Source organism: Rissa tridactyla, chromosome 5 (assembly GCF_028500815.1).
Source record: "Rissa tridactyla isolate bRisTri1 chromosome 5, bRisTri1.patW.cur.20221130, whole genome shotgun sequence".
Classification (NCBI taxonomy): Eukaryota; Metazoa; Chordata; class Aves; order Charadriiformes; family Laridae; genus Rissa; species Rissa tridactyla.
Genome location: NC_071470.1, coordinates 5,977,896 through 6,003,199, shown reverse-complemented (window position 1 = coordinate 6,003,199; position 25,304 = coordinate 5,977,896). Strand labels below are relative to the sequence as shown.

The following is a 25,304-nucleotide window of genomic DNA, read 5'->3' as shown; positions in this document are numbered from 1 at the left end:
TGTAAGAAAGGGATGCTCTTGTATGTAACTTGTTCCATGCTCCATGTCTTCAGTAGGGTTTCTGACAGGTAGTGGTCTTACCATCATCATAAACAACTTTTGAGCGAAATCTGGGGTTTTCTTAAACTCTTATGCTGCTTTTGGGGTGGTGGTGGTGGTTGTCTTTCCTGTGTTAGAATCATAGAATCTTAGAATTGTCTAGTTCCACCCCCTCTGCCCTGGGCAGGGACACCTCCCACCAGATCTGGTTGCTCAGAGCCCCATCCAACCTGTCCTTAAAACCTTCCAGGGATGGGGCTTCCACCACCTCTCTGGGCAACCTGTGCCAGTGTCTCACCACCCTCATGGTGAAGAACTTCTTCCTAACATCCAGTTTGAATCGTCCCATCTCTAGTTTTAATCCACTCCCTCTAGTCCTACCATTACCCGACATCCTAAAAAGTCCCTCCCCAGCTTTCTTGTAGGCCCCCTTAAGATACTGGTAGGCCACTATGAGGTCTCCTCGGAGCCTTCTTTTCTCCAGACTGAACAAGCCCAAGTCTCTCAGTCTGTCCTCATAGGAGAGGTGCTCCAGCCCTCTGATCATTCTCGTGGCCCTTCTCTGGACACGTTCCAGCACCTCCATATCTTCCTTGTAGTAGGGGCTCATGTTGTCCACCAGCACCCCCAAGCCCTTTTCTTCAGGGCTGCTCTCAAGCCAGTCACTGCCCAGCCTATACTGGTGCTTGAGATTGCCCTGACCCAGATGGAGGACCTTGCACTTGGTCTTTATTCTTCCCCTTTCCCCTTTACACCATGCACATGGCTTTAATCAGTGGTATGGCATGAAAGATTTTTTTGGGCAGATTCATCAGACCATCATTGATTAAGCATCACCACCAAAATAATGTTTAGAGCTGTCCTGATGTTACTGTGAAATAACAAGCACGCTAATGTTCCCAGTCATGGTAGACTTTTTCTCTTGTGTAATTTTGTATGTACCTTTATACATTCCTTCCCTTCTGAAGGAACTCCAAATTTTTGACACTCTTTTTCTTTGGAAAAGGAGTGAGATGTCACCATGCCGAGAGGGTTGAGAGCTGGATCTAAGGTTTATGTTCTTCATACATCCCATCAAAGAATGCTTTCTGGAAGAGCCGCTTCTCACTACAGCAGCAAAGCTGTCCTGTACGTACTCTGTGCTACTGCTTGGTGCCTTCAGCTCACGGACCTCTAAATGGGGCTGGGTGCTATAGCCGGCAAACTGGAATTATAGAGAGACCACTCCATCTGTTAATCCCAAAGTGGTATTTCACCCTGTTTTAGCTTATTTGATTGGAAAAAGGGGTGGGAGCAGCAGCAGATCACCAGAGGAACACCCTGACCCGTGGATGGAGGTGTGGCACGACAAGGGCCCCTCCAAATAATAAGACTTTTGTTGACAAATTACTGAACCTCCCATTAGAGTAACTAAATGCCAGAGATCTGGAATTGCAAGTTTTCAATGCAAATCCTACTATTTTTTTTGGGCACAGTATTAGAGCAAGGAATATTTTTGTATGTTTCCCATCAACTTCTTTTTGAACTGCTGCAAGTTTTTTGACCTTAGGTTTCAGGTTATTGTTGTAGACACGATCTTGTTCACTCGGTTTTCTAGGTGGGCAGGAAGTCTTGATGCAGGAAGCAATATTTTGAGAAGAAAACCTGGGTTTTGGAGTTTGGTTTGTTGTGTGTGGTGTTTTGTTTTGTTGTTTGTTTTTTTTTTTCTTCAGTGTGGTTTGTAGGAAAATACGGCCAGATGAGAAACGTGTAGGTGAATTCTTCTGGAGCGGCTGGTCAGCACACACCTTGGATATGTCTGGGCACTGGAGAAAAAAAAATAATCCTGATAAGTGGAATGAGGAAATAGCTTTTCATTCATGTCTCTAAAATGTTAAAAAAAAAAAAAAAGGCAGGTGCTGGAGCACAAGTACCTCAGTACTCCCTTTCAAAGCGGTCCCGGCAGTGGCCGTCCCCTCACACCGACGCTCCCTCCTGTCCGGGGCCGGCCCCGTCGGTTCTCCCCTCGCCCCGGCGGCCGAGCTCCGGCCGGGCAGCCCAGGGGCGCAGCGGGCCCGTCATGGCGCCTCCGCCGCTGCCCCGCTTCCCCTTCCGGCGCTCCGCCGCCTCTTCCCTCCCCTTCCCTTCCCCTTCCCCTTCCCTTCCCGCCCGTCGGTTTGAATCGCGGCGGGAAGGCGGGTGGGTGCCCTGAGGGGGCCGGTGTCCCCCGCGGGCGGGAGGGGCGGAGGGGCCGCCGGCCGCCATTTCCGCGCCTGAGGCGGCGGGTCGGGCCGGGCCGGGCCGGGCCGGGCCGCCCGGGGACTCCTGCCTGAGGGGAACGGCAGCTGTGAAGCACGAGTAAAGGCGTAAATAGCGTCATGCATCGCCTTGCTTTAAATTTTTAATATGTATGTCTTGTTACTGATTTATACGTGCTATGTCAGGCGTTAGGCTCGTCTAATAGAGTGAGTTTTACTGCCTTTAAAATGAGTTATGTGTAATAGGTTGGATTAACGAGGATTTCCCCTTCTCTCCCAGGTAACTTTTGGTATCCTCAGTAACTGTATCCTCAGTTGTACTTTTACCAGCGTATACTGAACAGCAAAATGTCCTCAAAGAAGCAAAGGAAGAGAAATCATTCCGGAAATAAATCACAGGTAAGTTTTGCTAGGCTGAGCAGAATTAAAACAGCAAGCGTTGCGTTGTGTCACCGTGCTCTTGTGGCGTTGGCTGTGGAGGGGCAGGCGTATGCGTGTATACACACAAACCAGTGAGGAAATGTACTTCCACGCTTGGGTGTGAATGACACGTTTACAAATATTTCATAAACCAGTGCCCTTCTCCCCTACCTTTCTGCTTTACAGACGTGTCTGTGGAATACTTGACTTATAAGAAGTTGTGCATAGCTTTTATTATAAATTCCACCTTTTATAAGAAGTTGCGCCTAGCTTTTCATATTTTTTTAAAGTGAGAATCACTAAATTGGGCAAGGATGGACCTTCATGTAATACAAAGATGAAAGAAAAAATATTTTAATGCCTGAAAAGAAGAAGGCTACAGATTACAGAAACCAGATATTAGACTGCTATAAAATTTCTAAGCTTATATACTTGGTTTTATAAAATAAGATAAAGCTCATGCTACAGTATAGTATCAAATAGAAGAATAGATTAGTTTTATACCTTCGCTTCTCTTGGGGCGGGGGAACATAGCCTGAGGAAAAAACACATGCTTCAAATACTTTATATCATAGCTCAGTAGTCAATATGGTCCAAGTTAAACGTATTTCTGATCAAACGTTTGTGAAATTCATTGCCACATTTCATTTGTTTTGCACTCAAAAAGCTGGATGAACTAGCTATTTATTAATTTCATACCCATCCAGGAACACAAAGCCAGCTCCCGTCCTCACTGGAAATTGCTCCCACCTGAGGAACCAGATGTCTCAAGGATATTGAAGGTAGCAGACGCAAATCAACTGGAGGAACCTGACGATTCGTTTGGTTAGTATTAACTTGAATGTCATTTAATGTGTGATTTTCATGAACAAACCATATGGACAAAATATTTCAATGCTTTCCTGGGACAAGGTATTGTTTTTTTTACTAGAGGAAGTTATGGGCAGGAGAGACAGAGGGTTTTTTTGAGTGCGGTGGTATTTTTCTGTCATGTAGGAAGTAACAAGAATAATGCTGTGATACGTGCAAATAAAAGAAAAATACCACCTATTCAAGTTTTATAGTCTGAGTGGCAGAATTTCATGCAATATAACATTGCAACCATGTAAGAGTTTGCATTTTAAAAAGAAAGTTCACTATCTTAAGTTACTCTCTATTAAATTACACAAATTATGAAGTGAAATTTTTTGCTATCGTAAGAGTACGCGTGGCAGCAAACTTGGACGTTCACAGGGATGTTGTTCTACTTAAAAAGTAACCTCATAAAAACATGCTATTTTTGGTGAAGCATTAAAACCATTTTCATGCTCCATATGGGACTTGTGCAATGAGGCCTCAGTATACTGGAAGAGAATCAGTTTAGAAGGAATACGTGTCCCTGTGTGAAGTTCTCTGTTATTAAATACATATAGGTCTTATATGTCAATGTCAGTAAGAAAAATCTTTGAAAAACTGCGTAATTAGAATAGAGGAAATGCTAAGAGCTATTTCTCAGCTGTAATAGTTATTACTCTAAGAAAATTATACATGCAACTACTAGAAACAGCATTGAAAATGAACAATAAAGAACAATACAGCAAAAGGGTTGTTGTAAGGGAAAGTCCGCAAAATGAAAAGCTCTTCCTTGCTTCTGTGGGATGTGTTAAAAACGATAAAAAGGATGCCCACTAACACTAATGTAAGCCAACGCTAAACTCTGGTGGCAATGTGCTTGAAAAAATGAGACATATACTACGGAAGGCAGGCTAAAACCGTAGGGTTCTTGGAGTTTTAATCTATCCTGGTAGCTACCTTCACGAATTCTACATTTACAGACTTTCTGTAGCAGCTGTTAACTGTCGTCTTATACCATCCAACAAAGCAGCTAAAAATCCATATTTAAAAAAAAAAAAAAAGGTAAAACTTAGAAAGTTGTTTAAACGTATAGAAGATGGGTGTATGCCATAGCAGAGAGACTTTAAATAAACTGTAAAAAGTGTTTTGCTTTCTGTGGGCCATACGTACGTGCTGAGCTTTCCTGCACCTTTGGGTTCAGTTTGTAAAGAAATAGCAGGTGGATGAGCATAGAAACTATGAAGCTTTTCACGATATATATTTTTCCCAATCCTCAAATAATACTTTTAACAAGACTTCCTTTGTATTAGTGAGCAAACCACAAATATTCTAACTAAATGCATGATGGCAGGCAGCGCTGGCGTGTCCATGCTCTTTGCCTGGACAGAGAGGAACAATTTTCATCCAGGTTATTTTCTGTTCTTTATAGATCACCCTTTGCACAGTACCGCTGTGGATGCCTATGGAGAGGAACATTCAGAAAACGAGTCGCTTGGTCATGCTTCAGCACGGCAAAAGAAAAATGCAAAAAGAAGGTCTGATGGAAAAAAATAACAATTGCCAGCATTTAATTTCATCTTTAGTTTTTTAGATTAAATGGGAAAAATGTTCTGTTTGTCAGGTTTCCCTGTTTGCTTATTAAACAGGTGCTATAACTTAAAATTTCCCAGTTGAGAAACCAAAAGAGTAAGATTGGGGAATATAGAAAAGAAATGGGAGAATAAATTAGTGTTTACCTTTTACAAGCAGTATATTGATTTAAGTACTTACTGTATTTTTTTTTCCAAATCAAAAGATTTTAAAATATCTCTGATATATTAATTAGTCCTCTAAATGCTGGTGTCTTTAAAGTTAAAAAGTCAAAAAAATGAAATATAGGTAAAAGTCAGTTAAACTATATGTAACGAAGAGAATGAATTTTTTAAAAAAATCTTTTAATACAAGTTTTAGCCTGTTTCTCATGTGTTAGATCACGTTTAAACGTGAAATAGTTCTTATTTTAATGAAATAGCAAGACAATAATAGTTATATGAGAGTGTGTATTTTTTTTGTGTTTGATTTCTTACCCTGTCCCCCCACCAAGAAAGCCATCTCCTTTCCTGATAAAATATCCTCAGTAATAATTTTGTTTCTGTTTTTAAGTTTCTCCTCAAAAGACCATGGCTATCCCAGTGCTCAGGTAGTAACGGATTTCTAATTGTTGCAAGGGTTGCTCTTGAGGGATGAAGTTTCTGTTTCCCTTTAGATGCCATTTGCAACCTTTTAGTAGTTGATTTAAGAGACACAAAATGAGTGACATAGCAATACAAAACGTTCCCCAAAACCTAAGATGATTTTGTTTAGATGGTTGAAGATTGTTCTTTCTCAGTGTGTAGTGGATTTACATGCGGATATTTTTCTTTTCCTAGTAAACAATTGCATCGCTCGAAAACATCTGGTAGTGTTGTTCAGAAATTCAGCACAGCTGATCCTGAAGACGCACCCCTTAAGGAGAATGAGGTACAGAGAAAGTTGCATATCACCCAATTTAATTTTAATTACTTCATGCCATGCCTGCATTAGAGAGGAGTTTTTTCTTAGTACTTCGTTAGTACTTAATTGTGTCCCAAATTAATAATCCTCAGAGTATTTCTGCGAGATGGCCAGGTGAGATGCTTAAAGCTACGGTCTCAGGTCGATGGGGAATGTAACAGCCAGGTGTTCCTGTGTCCTCTAGCCCATTCTCTGGCTCATTTGGGAATATGTTCTGTATCTTCTTTCTATCTGGAATATATGTTCCTAAAGAATGGCATACTAAGTGGAATATAAATCTCTCGTACTTGTTCAATATTGAAATGAGAGAATTTAATTTTTCATGGATAAAATTAATCTTGAATATATATTAGAAATAGACAAAACCCACTTGGTTTTGAATGAGTGTTTTTCCGCACTTAGACCGCAATTAATGTAAAATGCTTTTGGCCACTTAGCTTCCAGGTGTACAGAGGAAGAGTTATCTGCAGACTTGGGAAAGTAGGCCTGTGATAAAAGAAGCTACGTGGTAGTTTGCATCAAAGTGTTTTACATACTGAAAGTCATTGGAATTGTTGAAAATCCTTTTGCAAAATTCAGTCCAGCAGTGTGATCATTGTGCTGTGATTCTGGCAAAACTGCCCTCAGTGAGTGTGACTGATGTTTCAGTCATGAAAAGCTGAAATCCTTCCATGTGTTCTGCCTAATTGCCATCTCTCAGAATTTTAAATGCGTAAACCTAGGGGGTTTTTTGATGTTAATCTGCTTTTTATATCGTAGAACACTCTGAATGCTACTCAATTCCAGGCAAAAAAGAAGAGGCGGCCTTCAGAGAAGAGCACATCAGATCCTTCTGGTAAAGTAGACTTTTCAAAGCTCCATATGGTTTTTCCTCATTCAAGATGAGTGCTTTTCCATAACTGAATGGTTTTCATTTCTGACGTGTAGCAGCATACTGCTGCTAGAAATGGGATGCTCTAGTTTTGGTCTAGACACTCATTATCAATGGTTAAATTGAGGAGCTTTTATCCTTACGCAGCTCTGATCCCCACGGTTTGCGTCCCTGGACTTGCCTATTGCTCCCTTGAAAAGGGGTAAAGCGTGCGTTATCCCTGGCACCCAGCCCGGGTCCCGCTGGAGGGAAGCTGGGTCCCCTTGGGTCTGTGGCTACGGAGCCCTGAGACACTTGAGTTACGTCCCTTGGCTCGGGAGCCTGGGGCTCCGGGCTGTGGGGCAGAGCTTGGGGTGCCCTGACTTAGAGCGTAGGCACAGCCCTTTGTATAAAGACCTCTGAGACAGGCGCCTTCTTCAAGGCAGTGGCGTTTTTCGGTGTAGAGAAACTGTTTCTCTGGTGTCATCCGACTTCCTTTGAACTGTACCCCGTGACATTCAAGTGCTGGATTTACATTCGGGAGTGCGTGAAGAACCATGCCTTAAGGTTTTGTGGAATTAGCTATTAATACTATTGCAAAGTTTAAAGAAATGTATTTGTATATAGCTTTTTTTTTGAAGCATATATGGTATAAATACAAAACATATACAAATATGGTATAACAACTCATGATTCTTTGAGTCACGGAGGTTGCCCAAACTCAGGCTAATGATTTTTACAGCACAAAGAGCTGTATCTACAGTACACTGTAGAGTTTATCAGTTAGTGTAAGAACATGCTCCTGGACTTGTTTGAAATGATGGAGAGTAAGTTGTATATAATTTATAGAATTCTAAAGTGTTCCCAGATAAGTCTAGCATAGTTCCATCATCAAAGACAGATGAAATAATTAATATTTCCCTCTTCTCAAGTTTCATATTAAAACATTCATGACTTTAAGATGGTTATTTTAATGGTGAGCACAAAAACTTTTCTGTTATTTTAGAACACGTACCTGAATTGTACAGTGCTTGTCTTTATTCTGTTGTTTCAGTGGATAGCCCATGTTCTGTTCAGGTTTGGTGTCCCAAGGAGCTGAAGAGATCTCCTAGAGATATTACAGAGCTGGATGTTGTTCTGGCTGAATTTGAGAAGATTGCAGCAAATTGCAGGTAAACATTCTGCTTTCTTGTGGCTGAATACCCAAAGTTTTACGAACAAATTAGCTGCGTTTTTGCTAATGGGCTGTCGTTTAGGGAATGCACTATTGCATGGTTACATTCTGATGTTATTTTAATGATTATTAGCATTCTGTGATCTTGAGGTGGTCTCCAGGAATTTGATATTTTTCCAAACATAAGAACAGCACATCTCAGCTGATGTTTTTCAATGTTGAAATTAAGCTATTGCTAGTACATGAAAGACCTGCAGTTGCCTTTGCTATTAGCTGCTTAACGTTGCGGTTTATTCATTACTAAAAGGAATGTTTTTGGATTAAATTTCTCCTTTACTAAACCCAATGGGTTGTGTTTTGTTCCTCTGACTCCTCCAGAGAGAGGACAGAATCAAACGTTTGCAGAAAAGCCATCAATGGCTTCTGTTTGGCTTTCAAGGACCAAATCACCGATCTTGTAAGTAGACCATAAATAAAATCAATTTTGTGGTAGCGATTATAGAGCTGTATATTACACTGTAGTCAAAACGCGTATAGGTTTACATTGTCCTTTACACATTTATTTTATAATACTTTAAATTTTCTAATCTTTTGTCAGGATAAAACTGTTTAAAAGCTCATGGGCTAGAGTTTTAAAAGGTTGATGATTTAATCTTTATACTGCGTCTCAGTGACTCTTGTGTAGGGGCCTGACTAAGGCCTCTAACATAGTTCAGGGAAAATCATCCTTTTTTCATTAACAGTTTGAACCTAACTGTAAAAAGCTCATTTGCTTGGAAAACTAAGATTTCTTCTCACTAATTACGACGAGTAAAATAAACTCAGAATTTTGTAGGAGTTGTGATAAGTACAACGGATAAGTACTAAAACTATAGTTCTAAGTGATTCATTAGAATGGACAAATTTTTTGTCCATTATATATCTATTATTAGGTATATAAATTTTAAATAAAGTTATAGAAAAATTAAGCTAGGTAGTATCGCACTAATTGGTACAAGGAGTATTACTGGTGCTAACTGGTGCAAGATGACTGATTCTGTGCAGCAGTCATCTTCTGGCGTGAGGAGAGAGGAAAGAATTGATACACAACTGATACACCCGTAAGCTTCCTTTGAACCAGTGGTGGTGTTTTTAAACAGCTCTTTGTATTATTCCAAAGTAATTCATGCAGCTGTGTTTTTAGGAGGCTGGAGGTGAAATCAAGATCCATAGTCAATCTGTAATTCTTTTCCTCTGTAGATAGCGGAAATCCATGAATTAAAGAATATGAAGAAGAAAAATGCGAAGGTAAATACATATATATCACTAGGTCGTACAGCATACAGAGGCGGGCATTGAAATGTCAAGAAGTTGACTAGAAGAAATAAAATCATCCACAAAAAAGTGTACTGTACTACAGAATCAGCTGCACAAACAGAGGATAGGGAACCACCAGAGGTTTTTTGGGAAAGATCTGAGTAAATGTGATGGATTGCAAACTCCGTACATATACTGCTATACTGGTGTAAAAAGAAGGAATGCACATTAGGATGTGTAGGTGTCTATGCATGTGAATTACTCTCTTTTTTTTTTTTTCTTTTTTTTTTTTTTTTTAATGAGCACTGGTGAGGCCTCTGGCGAGCCAATTAAATACTGAGAACTAACCTTCAAGAAACATAGGTGAATACAAAATCTGGGAGAGCAGCAAAGATGGTGACGTGCGAGGATAAAATTGGATTGTTTAGTTTAAAGGAGAGAAGTCCAAGGGAGCTGCGTTCCCTAAATACAGGCAAAATTGTTGTTCAGAGGAAGGCGGTTCCTCTCCTCATCTGGAGCGAGTGGTAACTCGCTGGAAATGCAAGAGGGAAGCGTCGGCAGGAGAAGGAACTAGTGTAAGAACAGGAAAACATGACAGTGCTCTCATCAGGAGAGAGGTGAATGCCCTGCAGCAGAGAGATTTAAGAGGCTTTCTGCCCGGATTAACCTCTTCTGCAAACATTTTGATGACAAAATAGCTTTTAACAAGTAAAGTCAACAGAAAGCTTATTCTGGGAGGTAGCAATTAATGTGCTGAAGTCTTGTTGAGGTAATATGGTAAGCTACTCTGCATGTAAAATGAAAATTTAAGTACATCTACCATTCACAGCCACGCATTTATCCTTATTTTGCCTCTTACACATTTGTTTAAAATCAGATTTGTAGTTGCTAAATTTAAATTTATGATTAGCTTTGGTTTTGTTTTTAAATTGGATATTTTGTTAAAGAAAGCTTAATTATGCTTTGTTCCTTAGTTATGGCAATCATACTAAACACACATTCATTTTAGTCTGCATTTTTAAAACATAAACAAAGAAAAACCTGCTGGAGTTGGTTGTGTTGGAGTACAAAATGTCACAGGCTCCTTTACTATGCTTGTAAATCCAGTGTTCCTTAAGAGAAATTTTGGATGGAGATGAGAGTTTAACACTTCAAAGTTCTTTAAAATGTCTAAAATATGAATTTCAACTATGGCAGTCTGTGAGGTCTGGTATCTCGGCATCTGCCACACCCAGAATCAGAAGCATAAAACCTCAAAGAGAAAAAGCCAATGAAATTTGAGCTGTTTGCCTTTGAAGTTAGAGAAGCATTTCAAAGACTTTCCCCACTATTTTTTTCAGGTAATAACAGACATCAAAAAGAAAAGGCAGCGACTGTTGCAACTCAGGGAAGAGCTAATTAGGTATGTTTCTAATGAGGCACAATAATAGCCTGAAGAATTTAAGGAGTCTGGTGTTTTGTAACCTAGAGGTGAAATTAACTTTTATGTTTTTTCATTTTGTTTTGATGAAGCTCTACTTCTGTATTGCTTTACTGTTTTTACAAAAGCTCAGGGTAAGCTTTCCTTTCCATATTTCAGTTGCCTAGATAATCATTCTTGCAAGTTCTCTTAGCTAACTGGTAACAGGGATGGTATTTCGGACCATACATTCAGAAGAAAAACACCTAACGTTACAACTGGAATTGCAAAGGGGATGAAGCATAAATTTGCAAAGAGCTTTTTTGAAGTGGAGAATGTATTTCGTTCACCTCTGCAACTTGGCAGGGATGCCTCTGGGTACGGGGTTTGCTTCCATCTCACGTGGCCATGCAGTTCCCCTTCTCTAACTTGGCATTAGCTTTAAAGTATCATTTAGATACACAACACAGAAATTATGTTATTTGGAAGAACCACTGGACTTCCCCGAATCCATCTGGTTACTGGTGACAAGCTTTACATTGAAGCTGTGTATAACATACACGCTGTAAGTTAACTCTGTAGGGACCCAGGGCTTGGCGCCACAAAGGCAGATGAACTATGGCCACGAGAGTCTTGTTTTCTTTGCAGTAAGTGCTATGGACAAACTTAGCTCAAGAAAATAAATAAAGGCATCCCTCACTATGGGTTTGAACCCCCTCACAGATTGAAAGCTGTCTTTGCACTTTGTTGTGTTTTAACCCTCTAATCATCTTAAGAAAGCTTCTTTGCTGAACACCGTTAATGAAAAGGGCTGCTGCTGTTCAGTTTTCGGAGGGCTGATGTAAAGGATTGAGCCGTCCTGTTCCCTCGGGCAGCGGCATCTCTCGTTTGCAGATCCCGAGTACACTGCAGCGTAAGCACCTCAGGTGTGCGCAGCTGCAGAACAACGGGCACTTACCTTTCCCTTCAGTCTTCTTCAGAGGGAAATACATTCATAGTTCCTCAGGAAATAAAAATGCAGATACAGTCATCAAAGCCTTGATCTTTTTCAGAGCTGAACCGCAATTGACACAACTGCAAAGAGAATACGCTGAGTTACAGGAAAGGAAATCTTCCTTGTGGCAGGCAACCAAATTACTTACTGACTTAAAGGAGCTACAGGAAGACTGTTTGGATTATAGAGAAGAAAACCCAAAAGAAAAAGTGGTAGTAAGTACATATTTTCTGTCCGTTTCTGAACTGTTCCGGATCAGTTCCCCCAGCCCTTTTTTTATTTCCTGAACTGGTGGGCATTTCTATTAACGTTTAACTTACACTGAATAGCAATATTTTGTTAATTGTCTTTGTGGAAGCAACTTGAGGATCATTGCCATAACTACTGCAGTATCTCACGCATTTTTTGGGTCTCATGTTTGAAACGAAAGTATTTCAGAGAGGATTCTGCTCCCTTGCTGTCTATGTCCAGGAACTGAAAGGACATAGAAGGGTAACGGTTGTCCTCAGGTCTAACATTTTTTAATAGAAAAAATGAAGAAAGATTAACAGTAAGAAACAAGTAATCAGTTTCTTTTGTTGCTCTTGTTCAAAGGTGGTGAAAGCTCTGGTACTTACATGTCTGTTCCGTAAGGTGGTTAATGCCAAGAACAGCACTGGTATTCCGTGACCTTGTATTTCCTTCCCTTTCACCGTGGGGCAGACCTGGTGTGCTCTTTTCTGTTTCTGCATTCCTGCCAGATGTAAGGAAATCCTACCCTTGCAGAAGACTCTTCTTCACTCTTAAAAATCACTTTGCACCATTTCAGATAGAGGAAAAACAAATACAGATTTTCCAAGAGTTAAAAGTCTTGCCTTGTCATTTTATTTCCTTAACAGTATGGAATTTCCAGCCTCCCTGCTCTTCTGGTGGAGTCGCGGAGAATTCTAGGAGCAGAAGGACACTTTCAGAATATTAACATGAAATTGGAAAAGGCTCTGGCTGCACAAAGAGGGAAGTTACCAGAGAAACATTAAGTTGTTTTAATAGACTTTTTGACATTCGTTAGGAACAATTATTAGAATGGTCAGCGCTTAAAGCTTGTTTAATCATTGTTGCTGTATTTTGCCTCAGCGTTTAAAGGAAGTCAGTGACTTACTCAGAGATTTATCCTTCTGTTGTCAAATAGTCAGAATATCAGTGAAATTAATGAAATGGCAATTCCACTTAAAGTAGTAAAACTTTTCTGTGCTGTTGACAATGTTGGGTTTTAATCTTGGGCTATTAAAGTAATGTGATCTTGAAAGCAATATATACTTTCAAAAGAGAACACGTAGACAGTGGTTGACTATTGATAGATAAATATTTTTATTAAATTTGTATTTGAAATAAAAAATTTCCTCCCGTTTCTGGAAGTAATTTATTTTACTGGCTTATCAGTAAAACTTGGACATACAGCTAACAAAACAAACTGTACAGCAGTGAGTGCTAAAAGTGCTAAACCTGGAGCAGCAATTCCCGAGTTTTCAGTCCAGTACTCTTCAGGCCTGTGTAATCTTCCCCGATCTCCTCATGCTTGTTGAAGATCATCCAGTTGCGAGGATACTTGTTGCTCAGTTCTTTGTCTTGCAGCTCTGGAAGAGCATTTTTGACCTGCGTGGCGGGGCCTTTCGCAGAAGGCAGGCGATCGTGCACCTTGTGTTCAAGCAGGTTGCATCACTGGTGGTTGGTTTGCCAGCCAGGTCTGTGCTCAGCTGCCGCCTTTAGTCCACATGTCTTGCTGCCCTAAAGCTTCCAGAAGAACTTCATCAGGAATTTCTTCCATGGCATAATTCAGACTATCGCTTGCAGCTTCAGCAAGTTCCACGTCGTCAGTAGCTTCTAGGAAACAGGCATCGTCGCTTGTGTTGTCCCACTCGCTGTCTGACCACGGGAAGTCTTGAGACAAGTTTTTTTCTAGAGATACTGAGCTTTCTGACAAGTCTAACATGTTAACATGTGGTTCTAGTTTTTCTTCTGTCTTCCCCCTTTCATCCGTCAGTGTACGCTCTTCTTCCTTTTAGAAGCAAGAATACTATTTATTCCATACAAAAATGGTCTTCAGCCCTTTAACTGCTCTGATCTCAAAGCCTGAAACTCGTACTGTCACATATAATGGATACTATAGAGAGCTGGACAACAAGGCAGGTTAATTTATAGCCACATTACCCCATGGAAGCCTATTTTAATAGGAATAAAAACTTGCTGGTTTTCTAGCAAACTACAAGTAGGCTGTTGTATGCAGCTTGTTAGCATAACAGAAGGTTAAAACTAATTTTAGTGTGTGTTTAAAGATACTGTCAGGATCTGAAAATGCATTTAAATTACCCTTTCCATGAAATAACGCTAATAGCTATTGATGATCTGCTTAAGTAGCACTTAATGTGCCATTTTGTAGTGTGTAAAGTGTAAATTTAAAAGTTGCAAAGATGCCAACTCTTACTCAGTGGAAAAAATGATTCTGTTCAGGCCTTAGAGCCTAGCTGCAGTATCAGGTCCGTTTAAATATTCTACCCGTGTGGGTAAACATAGGTGCTTTAATACACTAAAACGACATTACATGAACTTCAAACTTGAGGGTCACTGACTTAGATGTGACTGACTCAGGTGTTCCAGGATCACTTCTACGTTAGCTGGCCCAACATGAACTCAAACACACGCAGCAGAGCTTAACTTGGGCAGGGTTTCCATTCTGCGCTGGCAGCACTCTTGTGGCTTGTGCACTGGGAACTGCTGCTCAGACCGCAGCGGAAGACAGTGTTCAGTCCCAGGTGAGGTCAGGCTGTTCCATAACTTAGGCTTTATCTGCACTGACCTTTTTTATGCTAGATCTGCTGCTGGAGAACTTAAAAAGGACAACATGGAGCTGCCACCCCAGCAGAGAGCTCTTCTATACCAGCGTTAACTCCTGTGTGGAGCTCAACAGCCTGCGTTAGCAGGGACTTCCAGAGACAGCTTTGCTCACAAGAACGTCAGCATATAGCAACAGGACAAAAAACATACCTCTTTGAAAAGAAAAGGGAGACAGAGCCGAGGTGGTAATGGAAAACCTAAATCAAATATATAGCATTAAGTAAAGTTAACATTCCAAAAAGTATTTAAGCGTAATTGCTTTGAAATCACAGAATACATACTTTGCGATTTGAAGTTTTGTTCTCTGCAGACTGGGTCATGACACTTTTGATACCAGACTTCTTTCTTTAGGTCCACCAGAATCCTAAGAATGAAATAATTTAGGTTTTAGTAACAGTATGTAAATGAAGTGAATGCATACAGTATGAAACTCTGACACTAAATGGACAGGGTTGGTTTGTCCCCGTCTGTGGATATTGCTTTCATGCTCTGACATGCTTCTTACATACTTCCAATAAAATTCAGGTTTCTTAAGCTAAAAAAAAAAAAATTTCTTTTAAAATTTGAGACTAACGTTCAAAAATGAAATTTGGTTAACTTATTTACATTAAGCTTGGAAGAAAAAGTCATTAAAGTAAGATTAGTATATGGGACCTAACTGCAAGATAAGATTTTGTTGCTGCTGCTGTTACAGATAATTTCATTATAAAAGCCAGATAAAATCAATATTTCCTGTCAACTGATCAGACAGCCCAGCTTTTCCAGCTGTGCTCAAGAAACACCAAGTTAATCAAGCCTAATGGCTGTGGGTTTTTAAAAAAAAATAAAATAAATATATATATTTCTCAAAAACACATTCCTTATCTTTCAGTTATTTTAAGTGTTACATTTTTAAGTGAAAACGTTTCTACTGATGACATACTGCAATTCTAGTGTCCAAACTATACGAAGTCCGAGCCCTTGTAGAGTCACTGGCAAAACTTACCTTGACTAAAGTGGTGGCAGGAGTTACCTTTGTCATTTTAATAACATAAGAATGCAATTTTAGATGGGCTGTAAATGAATTTAAGAGTGGTCTGTTTTCTTTGTCTTATTTCTGATTGTTCAGCTTCCTAGCGAAGAAGCAGCAAAGCTTTGACGTACTCTGACTTGTATGTTGGTATCTTCAGGCAGGTATTTTAAATAGCATGAAGATGACTTCACAGAAATATTAGAAATACAAGTTCAGTTATCACAAAGTAAATTTAGAGGTGAAAAAATGGTGGTTTTTGTTGTTTGGTTGTTTTGGTTTTTTTTTTTAAAAAGATGCTGTATCCACACAGAGCAAGAGAGCAGAAATTTTGTAACGGGTGCTGATTCTATCCATATAGAAACGGTTGAGCAGGAAAATAAATAAAGCCGTTTTAAAGTGAATAGTTCAAGAGCATACATTATGTTGTTACTTTTGTGAGCTCTTCCAATATTTTCACACCAACGGTAACCAGAAATATCATATACAAGTATTTCTTCCAGAGAGAAATAATTCCATCGCCGTATCCCTGGGGGGAAAAAAAAAAAAAAAATTGTTACGTCTTTAAAACTACTGCTGTGGAATACTCATTTGTAAATAGCAAAGTGGTCTTTACCTCCTTGCACCCCGTCTTTATTAACCACAGAGCGAACAAAATGATCAATTTCTGGATATGGTGAATCCTGGTAACCTTCCATGGAATCTGTTACAACAAAGACCACCGATACGCTCCGTTACTGGTTTCGTCACTGTGGTAGGTAATGGTTACATGTTATATAGAGCACAGACACAAAATGCACATGAATTGTAACAAATCCTTAAATAAAAGGATTTTAAACCCAGTGTTAATTTCCTGTCCATCTTTAAACCGCATTGGATAGCAACGGGGGCGGGAGGGGAGGGCAAGTGGCATTCAGGCCACCTCTCCTAGAGGTTATCCAGGGTGTCAGTCACAGTACGTCAAAATCTAAGAGTATTTTTTTTTTTTTTTGCCTATAGAGAAGCAAAGGCTTGAGGTACCTCTACAGCTTCCGGTAGTTTTCCTGTTTAAAAAAGCAGACATTCTTCTCTCCTCCTCTGGAACGCCAGATGACAGAACCTTTGTGTCGTCCCTCACTCTGAAGAGAAGAGAGAAGCCAAAGGAAAACGCGTGATTCTTACAGTATTACGTGGTGTGGTATAACGTGCTGTGACATAACCCAGGGTGGCAGAACAGAACAGAGTCCCGGTGGCCCTGCTGGAGCAGGGGTTGGACCTCCAGACCCCCTGCCAACCTAGCCACCCTGTCATCCTAATGCCACCCCTCCACTGTCCCTGCAGCACTTTTTCTTCTCGTTTTGCGGGTTTCCTCTGACTTACACCAGCAGAGGGCAGGGATCCCTCCTCCAGAGCACCATCTGGCTCCTGGCACAAATCCCAGGACCCAGCCATTTAAAGACTGCTGGGCCACACTCTAACAGCAGCATTTGCTCTAGATGCAATATTTATGCATATATACACATTGAAAGCTTTCTTTTCTTTTTTTTCCTCTCTCTCCCATGAACCGTAGAGTTCATAGAGTTGCCCTATTACCAGCTGGAAGCCAGATGACCGCAGAAAGATAAATTCAACACAGCAGAATTTCTCATCCATGTTTATGACAGACTCAGCCCACAATTATGATCCAAATACACGGCACGATTTGTGCTATGGGAAGATTAGCATCAGCTCAGGACAACGAACATCTCGGAATATAAAAACTGAAGCCACAACAAATATATGTTTTTTAATAAAACCATTATACGTAATATCATACAGAGGGATGTACCACTTTAACCTTCGTTCTGCTGCAGTAATGATTGGGATCATCTTAAGATACAGTCAGTGCAGGGTAAGATGTATCAGAGGTTGAGATACAGAAAACTTGATTATTATACGTACCAGTATCCAACCTAAGCACCAAATGGGAAATGCAAGTAAATATGGACAAAAATCTTTTTTTTTTTTTTTTTTTAATCATGCTTCAGAAAATATTTAGACTCTTCATATTTAATTGACTGGAAGACTATAATAATGGTTACATTTCAGCATTTTGAGCGTGTATAGAGAAATGAGGCACAACTCAGAAGCCGTACCACCTGTTCTGTGATTTTTAACCATTTGAAGGTGGTTTAAAAAAAAAATAAAAATACAGTCCCAAGAAATTTTTTCTTCAAACTGAAGGAATTCTACTGGAAACTCCTAAATTACACTGTAATAACGTTCACGGAATAACTGCCCACCGGTAGTAGTTATTTGTAACTACTCTCCTGCTGCAGGAGAAAAATCACTAAAATATATATTTAAAAATATTTTCAAATCTATCAGAATGAAACAATTACCTGATGTTGCAGATCAAAGAGGAAAGAAAATATGCTTCTTCCAAGGAAACATTCTCTTCACAGTTAGGGACAAACTGATTATCCTCTGCTATCTTCAGAATCACATTTTTTCCTGCTTTTGATGATTTATACATCCGGAAATTTCTGTTCTTTGTATAAACTCCTACAGGAAAACAAGTATTTCTTAACAAAACAATGCTGGCTAGGAGTTAAGATACTTAGTACTTGTAAATTAAACAGTTTTCCTTAGACCCAGCTAGAGATCTAAGGAACGGACAAAAACTCTGACTTCGGCTCACAACCCATGCAAGACACGCAACAAAGTACACATGTACATTTTTATTTATATTTTAGTATTGTGTATTTATGTTTATGTTATTAACACAAACACTCGTCACCTCTACATACGCATTTTAATCATTCTGACATTACCATTGCTAAAAGTTTCCTTTCCGTATAAGAAATTGGTGCTTTCGCACCAATTTTGTGAAATACAACTGAGCATAAAAGGCTGCACAATTATTTTAATGAGAAAGGACTTTATATTCATCAAACTTCCTGTTTCCTGTGGACCAGCCACCACTTGTCCAAAGCACGTATCAGGAAAATTTAATTCCAATCTCAAAAACAAACAACAAAAAATGAACAAGTATCTTTAAACATTGCTTAATCTGTCTAAGAATTTATTGAGGTGGGCGCTTTATTTGTGGGTTGCATTTAATTTTCATGAAGATAAAAAGAATGTAAAGAACTCATACAACAGGAATGTCACAGAACTTTCTATCCCTGCAGCCTCGTGATGTAATTCAGTATTTCCAGCTATTTTGATTTTAGCTTTCCAGTTTTGAGGTAACACGCGTAACATAAATATTGAGGATGGCTGATTTCAGGGGAAGTAATATCAAATTTTTAAAAGGTGACACGGTAAACAATTTGTTTTTAATTTCCATTGGCAAATACGTTTGAAGGAATTTTGAACAGTAGGTGCAAAGTAATCCTTCTGAGTCAGTAACGTAGAAGCCTACTGTAGGGCCAACTTGGGGATTACGTTTCAACAAGTCAGAGATACTGAAGAGGCCAGCGATAAAAGCGATCCTGAATTCCACAAGAATTTGAAGGAATGGGGGTTCTTCAGAGAACTCTCAGAAAAAAGAAAAAGAAGTCCTCAAGTACGTAACACGCTTCTGTCCGAAAGCATGCTAAGCTATTTTAATTGCACTGAGACAGGGCAAAAAGCAGAGAAACCAGCTACGAGGACAGAGAAGGGTGGAACTTTCAAACTCCAGTTGACCATGCGTGCTGTGCTCCTGGAGATTTTTAACATTTTAATACCACAAATGAACTAAGCCCAGCTGAGGCATGAAGTGCCCAACCCCAAATTTCTACGATTCTGTCATTAAAGCCTAACAAGTGCCATTCCAACCAGGGGAAGAAGGCTCAATTCCCACATGTGGAACAATACAGACCACCACGCCTGTCAGACTTCTTCCATGAGTCACAAGAAAGCAATAAATAATTCTTCCATAAACGACAAGAAAGCAATATACGCTATCCTCTTTTAATCCAAATAGGAGCATTAAGTCCTTAGGAACAAGATTAATTAGTGTGTTGTGTGGCAAGAGTTTCTTCAAACTTCAGAACAAAATAATTAAATAATTAAATGCAGTAATGGACCAAGAATCTAAGGCTCTTTTAAAGCACAGCATTTATGACCGTGGTTTCAGCACCTAACTGTATTTGGTTTAAATTCTGACCGTAGGGACAACAATAAGAACACTGTTGCTCTTACTGTCTGTAATCAAAGAGTAAGGAACATCTCATTTAACATCTATTGCATCCCAAAGACATTTAAAAGCACTTATTGTATTTACCTAGATCCACAAAAAGTTGCTTGTCTCCATCTTTACCATTTACTATGAGAAAGGAAAATGCTGAATTTTCTCCCTGGTGTGATGTTTCCGGATCCTTTGTCTCATGAGCAATGGCTGGCCAGCCTTCGGAAGCATCTTCGATGGCTGTGAGGTTTGTAAGAGGATCATCTAATCCAACCACTGCAGCAGAACACTGGAAAACACATCCTGCTCCTCCTCCTGGAATCACAACAGCAGCTTTGCTCTTCATTAACCTTATGGCAGGCTGCAAAATGGTTCTCACAAAGTTACCTGAAAAACAAAGAAGGAAAAAACCCACCCCAAAAGCAGATAACATCATTTATGAGTCAAGAAAGAACTTGATAGTTCCTGCACAAACATTTTTCAAAACAGCCAAGATGGAAGGGGTTGGAGTTTAGGGTTGTTTTTTCCCCTTCCTGGATTTTTAAAAAAAAAAATCTTTTGGACCAGCCCAGTGCACAAAATGGTTCTGGTTAGTAACTAAGAAAACCCACGTCTGGCAACAATTTTTACTAAACCTTTTTTTTAAAAAACATGACAAAATAAACAATTGTGCATATATTAAATGTATCATACAGCCACAGTCTTGACCTTTGCAATTTTACTACTGAGAACAGAGAGAAGTGAGAAGCAAGCTGGCAATCACCTCTTTAGAAACAAAGACAACAAACCCAAACCAAAATGCACAGGCTGTCACTGCAATTTCCTGAACTAAATTCAAAGTCCCAGATAAAAGTGCAAAACTGAAATAAACGTCTTTTGTATCTTCCAAAAGAATTCCTCCTACCCATCACACCTGTAGCGCTGCCGTTACTGAAGCCTCCGACAGACAAGATCTCAAGCTGCTCCCACGCTTGGAGCACGAATGATCTTGACAATGATTAAAATGAGGAAGACTTTTGCACTGAAATTTCTGTGAACCTGAATTTTCCACTAGAATGTCGGAAACTTACTGAACAAGTTTGGCTTGGGTCTCGATGCTGGCTTAGCAGGAGCTTTTCTGCGTATGAACTAGGCTGCTAATAGTAAGACTTAATCAAATGCTTAATGTAGGACCATTTTGTTAATGACAGTCATATCAAACAAGTCAAGTATTCAAGGTCCTTTATAAAACATAGTTTGATTTAATATTTCAAGTACCACTTAGTGAAACTCTTCAATACACGAATAAAGCATTCATACAGCTTTGCTATTACACAACTTTTTTATGCAATCATAGGTAGTTTTTAATCATTTAAGTGAATATTTTTGCAGTAGTTAATAACAGCATGCAATGGCCTTAACAACCTCAGATTTAGGATTTTGAAGAGCTCGTGATTGTCCCTCTCACTCCTGCTTTCCCTAATTTCACTTTCAGAATAATTAAAAAGGTTTACCTGCAGCTTCACAGTATATTAACTGACGTAACATTTTGACCAGGGCTTACTCGAACAACAAATTACTTTTACACAAGTATTTTGTAATGACTTTTCAAACTCCCAGTATTGTAATCCAACTCCAATTGTACTCCAGGCTCTGCTAGATGGTAACCAAAGACGGGCAAATAAAACCCATGGCTAAATTACTTGCAAGGAAAAAGAAGAGAATAAACACAGGAAGAAAAACTGTGAAGTGGAAGGAATACTTGCAAGGAGGATTCTGCAGCTGTTGGCTGAAGCTTCAATGGGGAAGCTGAAAGAACATGAACTATAGGTCCTCTTATGCTGCAGATCAGCAGAACGGCTGGGTGTATCAAGCATTAATATCACCATCCTCCTCATTCGTTACAGGACTACCGAGTCCTGTACTGAGTCCTATTGAGACTACACACAAATGATTCATAGCCGTAGACAGCTTTAACCCTGTGCGTTCAAATACGCACGCAGAATTTCTTAGGTTTACAACAGGAGTTACTCAGGTCATCAAGGAGAAAATGTACGCATTACAGAAGTGAAGTTTATTTCAACCATCACAAAAGTTGAAGTATAAGTCCTGTTTGACCACTTCCTTTTTTTGTGCGTGTAATTAAGTAATGATCACTCTGGTGTCAGAATAGCAAGGTGTCAGTAAAAGATTATTTTGGGTGTTAGTTCTTGATCATTCACACACGCCTTTGTTTTCTCTCTTCCCATTTCTTCTAACTGGTCAGATGTGGGAACTGAACTCTGCATTTCACCCTTTTGATCCCTGACTGTATTTTTACATTTGGGATTTGTCAACTGTGTATGTAAAATTAGAACTTGTATGTAAAATGTAGAACTTTATGTAAAAAAAAAAAAAAAATTATATAAAAAACCACCCTATGTAAAACCATTGATCTCCACAGCTTTCCTGTGGACCTACATGATCTCCTGCGCCCTCTTACATGAGCTATGAACTCAGTCCCTGTAGTTTAACTCTAACTAGTAACTAATTCCAAATACTATATACAAAATGTTTTTAATTGTATTTCATTTTAAGCCCATGCACTTTGTCCATGACTCCTGACATAAAATGCTTATGAAATGCTTAGTTTATATTCTAGTTTATCCCACATAAATACCACTAACTCATCTTAAAGTAATTTTCATTAGACAGAGCACAATGATGGATTTAAAAAAAAGACAACACTTGCATGTGTCTGAAAAATATATTAACCCTTTCAAGTTTACTAGTAGACAAAATCTGTCACCTCAAAGAATATATAGATTTTCATATAGATTCTGTGAAATTACTGTATGAAGTCATCTGCATTTTCAGTTATTTACTACAGCACAGTATTTTGCACAAAGTACAAAGCTAATACATTTTAAGCCAGGTTTGTCAAGCAGGTTACTAAAATGCATTAATGAAACATCTAGACTATAATATTATTGGTAACATGTATGAATTTAACACTGACATTTATATATCTCATTTATAAAAAAATAATCAATTTTTACTGCAATTTCAACATCTTGTTGAAAAGGCAAAGGCAGAAGATCAATACACAATCTCTAAATATATTTTAAGTCTGATAGTAAACATGTCAAATTCACGTCACGGTGGAGACGCAGAACACTTAATTAATGGACTAGAATAAACAGCTCAAGCTTCTACTGAAAGAACTGCCTAACGTAATCTTGTTATCAAGATCACGGGCTAAAATCGCTGTCATACCACGTTATTTATCATCCATGTATTACTGAAGAGTTTTATACTGGCAGAGGAGTTAAAGACCATACTTTTGAACTAAAAATTGCAGTAACCCCGTTTAAGTCTTTGGGGTTTGGAGCTGTTACCACGATGTCACATAAAAAAATAACTGCTCTGTGTCACACTTGGGCTAGCAGACAATATTATAAGCGTTTGCTTATAACTTTGCCAATCGGCTTAGCTTGCCATGGCAGCTACTCCTCCAAAGGTTTAGGGACACAGATTCCACTGCTCCTAAGAATGAGAAATAGGTTTATTGATGTTTAAAAAAAGCTGAAAAAATGGTTCTGAGAAATCCTATGACCTCTTTGTGCTGGAGGAAGGATCTGAATTTTGGCTTGAAGTGATGCTTAGGCCATGAGGGAAGGTGCAGAGCTACAAAAAGAGGCAAGGGTGAGAAAGGAAAAGGAAAACCGGGCATGAAGACAGTCAGACAGATTGTGACCAAGCAGACAGCAGAATAAAAGTGGGAACCTGAGTGGGACCAAAATTATGAACTCAACATCCTCAGCTCCTCCTATGCTACTTCCAGTGGAAACCCAGTAATGAAGCACATAACTTCTTTCTCTCCAATACATGTAATTCTGCTGCTGTCACAGTTCTTCCTGAAAACAAATTTCATCCCTTCTAATAACCCATGAGATTTTTACCGTGTTACTCTCTAACAGCATTTCTGCTTCCTCTCCCTCACCCTATTTGTTTGTTTGAAACACAATAAGGAACAAGGGTTATAAAGTCAAACACTCAAATACTAAGAAATGACAAAACCAAGGCTGCAGGTGCACTGTTAAATAACCCAAACTTCCGCATTTGCAGGTTGATACAGATTTTAATTCCACCACTGGGCAAGCTGTTTTCTACCAGTTCCTGCTTCGCTCAGACAAAACTCGGCTGGTATTCTATTGTGCCCTCATTGTTCACTGTATGTCTATAAGCCTGCTTTACTGCACACCATACAGGATATGCCAGAAGAAGAAATGATGAACTGCAACATTAACTTTTCTTAATGCTCACCACTAGCACCTCAGTGCTTCATAAACAGCAGTTTAAAAGTATGTTCAAAATACTTCGTGAAGTGAGGAGGTATTACTAGACTTATTTTTAAAATGGAGCCAAGACAACCCTGAACTGTCAATTCTTTGTGTTGGAGTTGCCATATCCCATGAAATCTCAATTTATATCAACAATTAAAATTGCTTTCGGCTTTCTCTTAATCATGTTTATGCACAGGTTGCTTGAAACCGTCTTTGTCCTGCCTTTCTGACCCTGTGCTCAGCTGAGCACAAACCAACTATATTTAGAGCCAACAATCTTGGCTTCAATTGCCAAGACTGACATTAACCTGAAAATTAAGGAGTCACAGTCATACTGTAAAACAACTTTCAAGCCAAAAGCCAGTCTTGACAGTAGTTTCATAAATAAAACATGCAGGCACAAAAAGAGTTACATTTTTGCAAACACAAATGCTAATTATAGAAAAAGGAAGTAGAAGATCAGTTGAGAAATAACGAGGCTTAATAAAATAGAAATAAATAGTCATTTCTGCTGGGAATACATATTTGTTTCCACATATAACTCCATTAAAGGAAATACTCAAATGTGAGAGGGCACTGTACCAAGTCAAAACCTCATGTTTTATTTCTAGGTGTAAGAGAAAAGAACACACTTACCAACATGAATGTTATCCTTAAATACAGTCTTTTGGGGTAGAAATATTAAGTGTCGACTAAATTTTTCATCAGTACTGGAATCTAAATTCAAGACATCTTTGGCCGAACAATTTACATCATAAAGTTCTTTTAATTTTTGGCTGACAAGCTGAAATTATAAATATTAATTAGGCTATTTTCTCTAGCATTTTTAATAACAGTATCTATAAAACCTAAGACACATGCAGATTCTACATTTTTTTTCAAGTTTTTTTTTGTCATTTTGAGCATACAATGAATTGCAATTCAAACTAACTCATAACATAGAAAATTTTAGGCAAATTTGACGGTCCATATTTCCTGAAATAAGCAAGTCACTGAATATACTAACAGTGATAAGCTGAGCAGATTTTCAGTTTTTCAGGTCAAAGTCTAATTTAGTGCCTTATTTGTTTGGGTTTTTTTCCACCACAAAGCAGTTCACACCCACAGTGACAATGTTTGTAATGCAGGCTTACCTTGGATGGAAGACAAAGGCTATCATGATGTAAAGGGCCGGTACGCTAATTCACTGTTTGATTTAGCTAATTCATTG

General features: G+C 39.0%; 2 protein-coding genes across 10 annotated transcripts in view; one reads left to right on the top strand and one right to left on the bottom strand.

Moving 5' to 3' along the window:
- Nucleotides 1-2,111: 2,111 nt before the first annotated feature.
- On the top strand, nucleotides 2,112-13,120 carry CENPU (centromere protein U). Of its 4 annotated transcripts, none has more exons than XM_054201898.1 (12): nucleotides 2,112-2,217; nucleotides 2,557-2,675; nucleotides 3,404-3,521; nucleotides 4,960-5,065; nucleotides 5,939-6,029; nucleotides 6,822-6,897; nucleotides 7,967-8,084; nucleotides 8,465-8,543; nucleotides 9,326-9,373; nucleotides 10,723-10,784; nucleotides 11,834-11,990; nucleotides 12,654-13,120. In XM_054201898.1, exons 2-12 carry the CDS (start codon nucleotides 2,625-2,627, stop codon nucleotides 12,789-12,791), a joined length of 1,044 nt encoding a protein of 347 aa, XP_054057873.1. In that variant the 5' UTR covers nucleotides 2,112-2,217; nucleotides 2,557-2,624; the 3' UTR covers nucleotides 12,792-13,120. The 4 variants fall into 4 exon arrangements, with proteins under 4 accessions (XP_054057873.1, XP_054057875.1, XP_054057874.1 ...); XM_054201900.1 differs by lacking the exons at nucleotides 2,112-2,217; nucleotides 12,654-13,120 and adding exons at nucleotides 2,247-2,426; nucleotides 12,370-12,476; XM_054201899.1 differs by lacking the exon at nucleotides 2,112-2,217 and adding an exon at nucleotides 2,250-2,426 and having other exon boundaries at nucleotides 6,849-6,897.
- Nucleotides 13,099-25,304, bottom strand: part of PRIMPOL (primase and DNA directed polymerase) — a 19,429-nt gene continuing 7,223 nt past the window's right edge. For 4 of the 6 annotated variants that reach the window (XM_054201893.1, XM_054201891.1, XM_054201894.1 and 1 more), the window contains 9 exons: nucleotides 24,731-24,878; nucleotides 19,887-20,177; nucleotides 18,016-18,178; nucleotides 16,676-16,773; nucleotides 16,272-16,358; nucleotides 16,076-16,184; nucleotides 14,928-15,010; nucleotides 14,797-14,843; nucleotides 13,099-13,810 (listed from right to left, as the gene is read on the bottom strand). In XM_054201893.1, the coding sequence (XP_054057868.1) occupies nucleotides 13,505-13,810; nucleotides 14,797-14,843; nucleotides 14,928-15,010; nucleotides 16,076-16,184; nucleotides 16,272-16,358; nucleotides 16,676-16,773; nucleotides 18,016-18,178; nucleotides 19,887-20,177; nucleotides 24,731-24,878 (1,332 nt within the window). In that variant the 3' untranslated portion in view covers nucleotides 13,099-13,504. Of the gene's footprint in view, nucleotides 13,811-14,796; nucleotides 14,844-14,925; nucleotides 15,011-15,631; nucleotides 16,185-16,271; nucleotides 16,359-16,675; nucleotides 16,774-18,015; nucleotides 18,179-19,886; nucleotides 20,178-24,730; nucleotides 24,879-25,304 lie in introns of those variants that run through there. The other 2 variants (XM_054201896.1, XR_008466514.1) reach the window with 2 other exon arrangements.

Coding starts and splice junctions, on each gene's coding strand:
- CENPU (XM_054201898.1), top strand. CDS start 2,625: ATGTCCTCAAAGAAGCAAAGGAAGAGAAATCATTCCGGAAATAAATCA. Junction 8,085..8,464: donor AAGATTGCAGCAAATTGCAG/GTAAACATTCTG, acceptor TGACTCCTCCAG/AGAGAGGACAGAATCAAACG. Junction 11,991..12,653: donor ACCCAAAAGAAAAAGTGGTA/GTAAGTACATAT, acceptor TTTCCTTAACAG/TATGGAATTTCCAGCCTCCC.